General features: G+C 15.6%; 3 protein-coding genes across 3 annotated transcripts; 2 read left to right on the top strand and 1 right to left on the bottom strand.

Annotated features, from left to right (window-relative positions):
• Positions 1-931: 931 nt before the first annotated feature.
• On the bottom strand, positions 932-2221 carry PGAL8A_00243400 (conserved Plasmodium protein, unknown function; the record flags this gene model as incomplete). Its single annotated transcript, XM_028671170.1, has 2 exons — positions 932-2053; positions 2219-2221. The coding sequence occupies 2 exons, from the start codon at positions 2219-2221 to the stop codon at positions 932-934; spliced, it is 1125 nt and encodes a 374-aa protein (XP_028527849.1).
• Positions 2222-2958: 737 nt separating this feature from the next.
• On the top strand, positions 2959-7325 carry PGAL8A_00243300 (DEAD box helicase, putative; the record flags this gene model as incomplete). Its single annotated transcript, XM_028671169.1, has 10 exons — positions 2959-3014; positions 3300-3381; positions 3466-3526; positions 3622-3757; positions 3836-4610; positions 4847-6359; positions 6466-6685; positions 6783-6896; positions 7035-7133; positions 7253-7325. 10 exons carry the CDS (start codon positions 2959-2961, stop codon positions 7323-7325), a joined length of 3129 nt encoding a protein of 1042 aa, XP_028527848.1.
• A 726-nt stretch (positions 7326-8051) lies between these two features.
• On the top strand, positions 8052-9533 carry PGAL8A_00243200 (protein kinase, putative; the record flags this gene model as incomplete). Its single annotated transcript, XM_028671168.1, has 1 exon — positions 8052-9533. One exon carries the CDS (start codon positions 8052-8054, stop codon positions 9531-9533), a length of 1482 nt encoding a protein of 493 aa, XP_028527847.1.
• Positions 9534-9850: the final 317 nt, after the last annotated feature.

Genomic DNA, 9850 nt, shown 5'->3' with positions numbered 1-9850 from the left:
TTTTTTTTTTTTGCAACTTAATAAATTTATGATATACAAATTTTATATTTATTTATTAAATTTTTTTTCATAAAACAGTTATAAAAATAATATACTACTATTATATTTAATGACAATTGTAAATTTAATATTTCAATATTTTAATTAAAAGTATTTTGAAAATATTTAAAATACATAAACGTAAATATTTTAAAATATCCATTAAATAATTAAATTGTACGTTATTAGCTTATTTATGTATAATATCTAAATGTACTAATGAATTTATAAATATATAAAAAAATTTTATAAATGAATTAATGTGTATAAATTTATCATATATATCAGCCTTTAGATAAGAATAAAAGAAAAAATAGAAGAGATATATAATATCTTTTTTTTTAATGTTTTAGTACACTTAAAAAAAAAAAATTAAATAAATAAAAATACTATATATTTCCTTATATATTTAAAAAAGGTAAATGAAATGTGTAAATGTTGGAAATAAAATTATTATAATAAAAATTAATGACTAATAAGAATATATTTTTACAATACAAAATTTAGTATAACTTTCAGACGTATTTAAAATGAAATATATTTAGCCATTTTGTTAAATTTAAAATCATATTTACAAAAAAAAAAAAATAAATAAATAAATAAATAAATAATATTAAGTATAAATTCATTTCAATTAAAACTATCTTCTTTTTTTTTTTTTTTTTTTAATCTGTATATTATTTAAGATATAAAGGATTTCCAAAATTAATTAAATATGCAAATATAAAATTATTAAAAAAAAGATTCACATTTTTCCATAAATATTATGTATATATAAGTAGCACTAAAAATATGTTAATATTTGTATTTGAATGACATTTTTTTTAATAAAACAAAATAGTATGGAGAACAACTTTCTTATAATTTTTTGAATCTCTTGAAAATTCTTAACTTATATTTTTTCTATTTCTTCATTTATTTTCATATTATCATCAAGTGAGTAATATATATCTTCTTTTTTCAATTTTAAACTAGAAGGTATAATTTGCTCTTCTGTAGTAAAAGATTTAACAAAAAATTTTTTTTCCAATTTGCAATGTATTGGTTTAATATTTTGATCAGTACTTTCAATTAAATAATTAACTTCATTATCTTCCTCTAATATATATGGTTTTTGATTAACAAAAAAAATAAATTTTCCATCTTCATATTCTACAATAAAAGAATTCGTTTCTAAATATTTTAAATTGTTACATAAATCCTTCATATTTTCATTAGATTCATTACTTGATATGCTCATTATATCACTATTTTCAATTTCATATTTTTCATATAAATCTTCTAAATTAGTTAGATCAGACATATTTTCGTTAAAATTAGATTCTTCATCTGTTGAATATTCTTTTTTAATTTTATCTAATTTATTTGATTTAGTAGAAAAGGAGTTTAAATTTTCTTCCTTATCTTTAACTTCGTCTGATTTATTTGGGTCTTTTTCATCATTTTCATTAAACAATTTATTTTCATCTTCTTTCTTACATGAATATTCTAATTCATTATTTACAAAAATTTTTTTTTCATTTACATTAATCTTGTCAATATATTCTTCATTATTATCATTTTTTATATTAATATCATCACCAAAAAATAATTTATCTTCATTTTCTTTATCTGTTTTATTATTTTCAATTTTTTTTTTATTATACATTTCTTCATCAAATGACCAAGATATTATAGAACTTTTATTTTTGTTTAAAGATTCAATTTCACCTTCTTCTTGTTCACATTCTATATAACTTTTTTTTTTTTTTATTATTTCTGAGTTTACATCTATGAATTTTGGTAATTTCAGTGAATAATATATTTCATCTAAATTCGTAGTTTTTCTTTTTTTATAATTCATAATAATTGTTGATTCCATTTCATTATTCAAATTTACTTCAATTGATTTCATTTCTTCTTTAATTTGTTCATTTTTGTTATTTTTAATTTCATATTCTTTTTCTTTTTTAGATTCAATAGAAATATCATCATCAAAAAACGATGATTTCGTATTAACTTCACAATTTTCTTCCTAAAAAAATATAAAAAATTAATATGTTTTAAACTATTAGCAAATATTATATATATGAATATTAACTTATTATACATAATTTTTTCTTTTTAAAACAAAAAAAAAAAAAAAAATTAATTTCTTATAAAAATATATGTATATGTAATTTTAATTTCACTTTTTTACCATTATATTTATATAGATTTTATGTTCTTCCTTGTTTTTTTTTTTTTTATTATCTTATATACATTTCTGTAGTTTTATAAAAAAGATAAATATTAAAAATTAAATTATTTTTACATATATGATTTCTTCATTAGAATATTTCTTTTATAGATGTAAAAAAATTAAAACAAAAAAAAAAAAATTTTTTTTTTTTTTTTAATAATACCGTGTATTTATTTTTTTAATTTTAGTTTAGATTTTTTTCTTTTTCTTTTTTTTTTGTAAAATATTTGTTTAAAAAAAAAAAAAAAATTTTGAAAATTTTTTAATATTAAAATAGGATGTACATATGTATATACAATTGGATTAAAAAAAATTTAAGGTTCATAATACTTCATTATATATTACGATATTTTTCTATTAAAGAAAAACTAAATTAAAACATATAAAAAAAGAAAAAAAAAATAAATTTTAAATATTTGAACAACGAGATTAATATACGGAAAAAGACTATTAAATATTAAAAAGCTTAATAAATATATAATTAATTAATAAAACCTTAAGTGAATATCTTAATAATAATATAAAGAAGATATTATGCATATTACTAGTTACAATAATATTTATAAATAATAAAATTTTTCTTTGAATAAATATTTAAAAAAATAAATGTATAATAATTATGTTATAACATTTTTAAATAAACAGGTTTAAATGTATTATAAATTATTTTCCTTTTTTGATTCTTTTATTATACAATAATGTTATCTAACAAAAAAAAAGAAAAAAAAGCGAATCCATTAATTTGTCATAGAAGGTTTAAAAAAAATAATAATAATAAAGAAATAAAGATAATTTTTTATTTTTAATGATGTTATAAATGCTTAAAATAATATGTAATATATTTAATTAATTTTATAAAATTGTTAGTCGCATTAATGTGTATCTGATTTTTTTTTTTTTTTTATAATTGAAATAAGAAATAACATCATTATATATATATATATATATATATGTTACACTTTTGTATTGCTATAATTAATATTTTTATATTTTATTTTTAATTTTTTTTTTATAAATAATTATGAATATTATATTTCAGATTAGGAATTTATAAGAAAAAAATATACGAAAATAATAAACAATTAATTTATGTTTCATTATCTGGGCATATTTACACCAATGTTAGCAAAAATATATATACATAAATTAAAAACATAATTTCCAACAAACAAATTTGTTTAATTTTCTTTTTCCTTTTTAATTAGAATACATATAAGGAAATAGTTAAATTTGATAATAATATTCTTAACGAATTGAATATATCAAGTAAAATGTATATATATGGAAACCAATAAAGAAAAAAAAAAAATCAAAGAATTATTTTTTTTTTTTTTTTTTTTTCTTTACTTAATTTTTAATAGAGACAGGAAATAATTCTTCAATAAATAATGTAAAATTATTTTATAACAAATTAAATGAGTCTAAAATTAATGGAGATATTTCTAATTGTGAAGAAAAAAAATTCGAGTATTATTTTATACCCGATTCAATCATAAAGTATATTTTTGATACACTTTTAAATATATGTAAACAATACATATATATAAATATATATATATATATATTTTTTTTTAGAGAATATAATAATATAGGAATATATGAACTATATAAAGATCAAATTGAATGTTTAAAAAATATATTTCATAATGAAGAAATTGAAAATAACTTGAAAAATAAAAATGATGAAGAATTTTTTGTCCATAGAAAAAAAGAAAATGTAAATTTTTTATTAGATTCTGATTTTTTTCTACCTATAGAGAAATCTGAAATAAAAGATATAAAATGTCTATATTATAAAGATAATAAAATAAATGAAAGTATTAGGGATAAAGAGAATGAATATAAAAATTATACTTGTAATAATAATATCTTTTATAAAAATTTTATATTTAATATAACAACAGGTATGGGAAAAACAGTTATTTATGATATTTTAATTATTAGATTTATTTTGTATAAAGGATATAGAGTAGTATTATCATTGCCAACAATGTCTTTAATTAATGAAAAAAGTGATTATTATGAGAAACTACTTGGAAATAATACAGTATCATTAAATATAAAAAAATTTAATAGTTTAAATTTTACTGGATATTCATATAATATGTCAACAGATATTGCCTTATGTACATATGAACAAGCTAATATTATAGTTAATATAATTATTAAGAATAATTTAAAATGTAATTATATATTTATTATTGATGAAATCCATTATATAAATGATATACATAGAGGATTTTTTATTGAATCATTATTAACCAAAATTAAATTTATTCAAAAAAATTATGAACATCTTTTTTATATAAGAACTTATAGTTTTTCAGCAACATTATCAAACATTGATCAAGTATATTATTATCATCTTTTTTTATACATATTTTAATTATTTTTATAATAATTCTCATATATATAAAATAAGATCATTTTATTTAACATTTTTTATTTTAACACAATTTATATAATATATATAATTTATATAATATATATAATTTATATAATATATATAATTTATATAATATATATAATTTATATATATATATATATATATTTTTTTTTTTTTTTTTTTTTTTTTTTTTTTAATAGTTGGGAGAATGGTTAAATGCTAAAGTATATGTAAGTAAGGAGAAATTATATAATATAAAATATCTATATAAAATTAAAAATATAATTTATAAGGATTTAAATATAAATGAAATTGAAAGAAAATTAGATAATCCATTTTTACTTGATCCGGATCATTTAGTTTATTTAATAAGTGAAGAATTAATTCTAAAAAAAAATGTTTTGATATTTTGTCCTACAAGAGATAAAACTGAAAAAGTTGCTTCATTTATAAGTAATGTATTACCTTACTATTTAAAAAATAAAAATTATCGTATAAATAAAAGATTACTAGATAAAAGAATACATTTAATAAATGAATTAAAAAAATTAAATGTAAAAATAGAAAATTTAGAAAAATTAATTTTGAATGGAATTTTTTTTCACCATTCTCAACTAGATAAAAATGAAAAAGAAATTATTGAAAATTCTTTTAAAAATAACATTCTTTTTTGTCTATGTTGTACTACGACTTTATCTGTGGGAGTTAATCTTAATGTTCATACAGTTATTATTAGAAGTCTAAGATTAGGTAATACATATTTAACAAAAGATCAAATTATTCAAATGGCTGGTAGATGTGGACGAACAAAAAAAGTATTAGAAAAAAAAAAAATTGATGTTGATAATTATATTGATAGTGAAATTTATGCAACAAATGATTTATGTAATAATAGAAATGATTTTTCTATTTATGATTATGATATAGGTTGTGATGGAAAAGTTTTGATTTTTTTAAATCATTGTGATAAGAATTATTTAGAAAAAATATTTAGTAATAATTTTGAAATGTGTAAACTGAAAACGAAATTACATAATTTTCAATTATGTAAATTTATATTAGAATTTATACATTTAGAATTAATTAAAACAAAAAAAGATATGTTTGATTTGCTTTTCTTTTATACACTTAAGTTTTTTAAAATTGAAAATAGTCTTGAAAAAGAGAAAATTATAAAAGAAATAAAACAAAATTTTCAATTCCTATTTGAAAATAAATTAATTATTATACCTTATGAAAAGGAACAGATTTATTACCATTACTTATTTTCTAAAATTTATAATTTAAATTTATATAAAATGAGTAACTTTTTTGATTTTCAATTCTTAAATGAATTCATCAATATTGATATATTAATGAAGTGTGACTTAAAAAAAAAAAAAGAACTTTTTAATAAATTGCTTGTAAATTATAAGTTTATAAATAATAAAAAAGATGAAAAATCTTTTTTTACACTTCCTTTTATAACAATTTTATTAATTTTTAAAGACACTCAATTTAACAAAAATTTATTTCAAAACTTATTCGTGCAATTAATTAAATATTTATTTATCATCAATATAAATGAAGAACAATATAATTTTTATGTTTATGACATTTTAAATGAAGAAGATAATATTTCTTGTACTGAATTATCTTCTTATTTTTATTCTATCTTTAATGTTTTTGATTTTATTTTCAATTATTCATTAATTCAATATACATATATAAAAGGTACAAATAATAAAAATAGTTTATCATTTTTTTTACAAGTATTTATTTATATCTAATTATATTATGCTTTATTATTATTATTATTTTATTTTTTTTTTTTTTAAAGGATTTCCTACAGACAGTTTATTAATGATATTTGTTTTTTGTATGAATTCAGAAGTATCATTAAAAATTCATTTTGATATATATGAAGAAATATTAAAATCAAATAATAATATATATAAAATTTTTCAATATTTTGGTTTACAAATTGATAAATTGCACAAGTTTAAATTAAAAAAAAGTGATGATCTTTACTCTACTTCATTAAGTATTTTAAAGGGGGAGTAAGAAAATAAAAAAAAAAAAAAATACAATAAAATAAATGAAAAAATATATTTCATCAAAAAAAAAAATATATATTTTTAATTCATTTTTTATTAGAATAGATATAGACAAATTATATGAAAATTTTGAATGGATAAAAATAAAAAGATTTTATTTTTCATTAATTGTTTATGATGTGTTTAAAGAAGATTTAAATACTGTCTCTTATAAGTATTAAAAAAGGACAAAAATAATAAAAAAAAAAATACCTAATTTTTATATATTTAAATAAGTTTTTTTTAATAAAGTTTCATTTTAATTTATTAATCATTAATAGCATTACTATTATTATTTTATTTTATTTGTTAGATATAGATTAAAAACTAATGAAGTAAAAAATTTATATATAAAAAGTTGTTATATTCTTTCTTTTAATTTTAAAATTTTGCGTAATTTTAGAAACTCCTTGTAAATAATTAAGAAATATAAAAAATGAATAGTTTTTAAAATTAAAAAAAAAATGAAGAGAAATAATTATAAAATTTCTATATTATCTTTTCTTTTTTTTTTTTTTTTTTTTTTCTCAGGGACATTTTTTGTATAGTTTTAGAAAATTTACTATCGAAAATGAAATCAAAAAATTTTCTTTTTAAATTTTAATATTTTCAGGTATTTTTTTTTTTGTTTTTCTTTTTTTTTTTTTTGTTTTTATGTATTTAAGTATAATTCAGATGTGTAACACATATAATTATTTACTTTTAGCTATATAAATTAATTAATTTTATTTTTTTAGTAATTTTAATTTTAAATTAATAATTATATTTCATTTATAAAAGTAATAATAAATTTTAAACAAGTTTTATGTATGAAAATATATATATATATGCTAAAAAATTCATTTGATGATTAATTATTTTATTTCATTTTATTTTTTTTTTTTTAATGATTTGTGAAAAAATATATGAAATCAAATCTATTTAAAATATTTGAACATTTATATATATAATCCAAGAAAACAAATTTTACAATTATACATAAAATTTTTTTTTTAAAAAATTAAAAATGAATGCGTATATTCAGAACAATTAAATCAATACTTAATTTTTTTTTTTTTTTTTTTTTATTGTAAAATTAAATATATTTAAACACTATTTTAAAAAAAAAAAAAATAAAAATATAAATATATATGTAATTTTTATTTTATAAAATGCTAATTTTAATTTTGTTTCATTTTTGGTGGTAAAATTTCTTATAGAAATGGTACAGATTTTTTCTTAACAACTTTTTATCTTGTTTTACAACATTTTTTTTTTTTTTTTGTTTTTTTAAAATTAAAAAAAGAGAAAAAAAAAATAGATAAATGTTCTAAAAATAATACTTACAGAAATGAGCAAATGGGGTCTTTTAAGAAGTAAAATAATATGGCCAAAAGAATTTGTTTATGTGATTGAAAATGAAGGTTATGAAAATAAATTTGGTTATAGTTATATTGTAAAATACAATGGAAATATAGTTCAGAAAAATTTAAAAAAAAATTTAAATCAAATAAAAAAATTATTAAATATTACTAATGATATAAGTCAAGATATAGAAAAAGAAAATGATCAGTATGATTCTGATGATTTGGAATACAATAAAGATGCAGCTTTAAGTGAAATAGAAAAAGCAAATCAAATAACATTAAGATTAAATGATAAGAAAGAATATATTGAAGATCAACTTTCAAAAGTAAAGACAATTAATGAAAAATTTGATATAATAATAAAAAATGAACCAATATATATGTTTCGTCTGGATTGTCCTTTTCTTAATGTTGAAAATAGTAGTTTAACCGAATATTTAAAAAAAGAATACATTAGAGAAAATTTAACAAAAAAAAAAAAAAAAAAAAGTATGCATGATAAGAAAAATGAAGAAAGAGAGTACAAAACATATTTATACAATATAAAAATAATAGAAAGTGAGGAAACTATAATTGAAAATAGAGAATTTATATATTGCGAATCGAATACTGAAAGTTTAAAAATAAATACCATTATTAATGAAGGAAGGAACATTCAAAATATATTATATGAATATAAAGAGTCTTGTAAAAATACCTGTGATAATGAAGAAGATAAAAGAGAAAATAAAAACGAAGAAGAAATTTGTTATGAGAAATTAAGTATTTTACCTTATAGTGATATTATTTTATTAAAAAAGAAACATTATAATAAAGAAATTAATATAGCTGGATTTTTAACTCCTTTTATTTTAAATGGTAACATTAAGAAAATCATTGAAAATATTAATCAGTATTTAATATATGCATTTGATAGCAATATAATTTATAAAAATTTGTCTAATATTGTAAGATTAATGGCCTATCTAGAAAGTAACAATATAATACATGGAAATATAAAACCTACTAATTTGTTCATTAGTAATGACGGTTATAATATATTAATAGGAACTTTTGTTCCCAAAATAAAATTATTAAACTTTTATTTTTATGTTATACAAAAAAAAAAAAAAATACCAAAATATATATCACCAGAACTCCTTTTTTACTTAAATAAAAAAATTAAGATTGTAAAAACAAACAAAAAGAAAATCAAGCATATAGAAAAATATTTTATAAAAAACGACATTTTTTGTTTAGGGTTATGCTTTTATTATATTTTAACAATGAAAGAAGATATAATCAATTACATTGATGCTGAGAAAATGTTTCAACTTAAAGTAGAAAGCCTTCAAAATTATATAACAAAACCTGAATTATTTTTTCTTCTAAAAAATATGTTAATTTATAATCATGAATATAGGCCTTCATGGTCTACTTTATTAAATTTTATTGATACAAAAAAAAATGAAGATGAAATTAAATAATAAAATATATATATATATATATATATAATTTAACGTTCTATTTTTTAAATAATATTTTTTTTTAAAAAAAAATAATTAAAAGAAATGTGAAAATATACATTTAATTCTTTCTTATTTTTATATTTCGTTTTTTTTAAAACATGAAATTCAAATTTAAAATAGCTTAAGTTATAATTAGTTTAATTATTATAAAATAATTTAATATATTAATACATATGTAATTTCAAACAATATATCTTTTAAAACAAATATATTATATATAATTTTATTTTTTTTTTCTTTTTTTTTTTTTTTTTTTTTTTTGGTTATTTAAAATT

The sequence above is a fragment of the Plasmodium gallinaceum genome, assembly GCF_900005855.1.
Source record: "Plasmodium gallinaceum strain 8A genome assembly, contig: PGAL8A_v1_76, whole genome shotgun sequence".
In the NCBI taxonomy this organism is placed as follows: domain Eukaryota; phylum Apicomplexa; class Aconoidasida; order Haemosporida; family Plasmodiidae; genus Plasmodium; species Plasmodium gallinaceum.
Note: the sequence above shows the minus strand (reverse complement) of the source record. Positions and strands in the feature narration are given on the sequence as shown.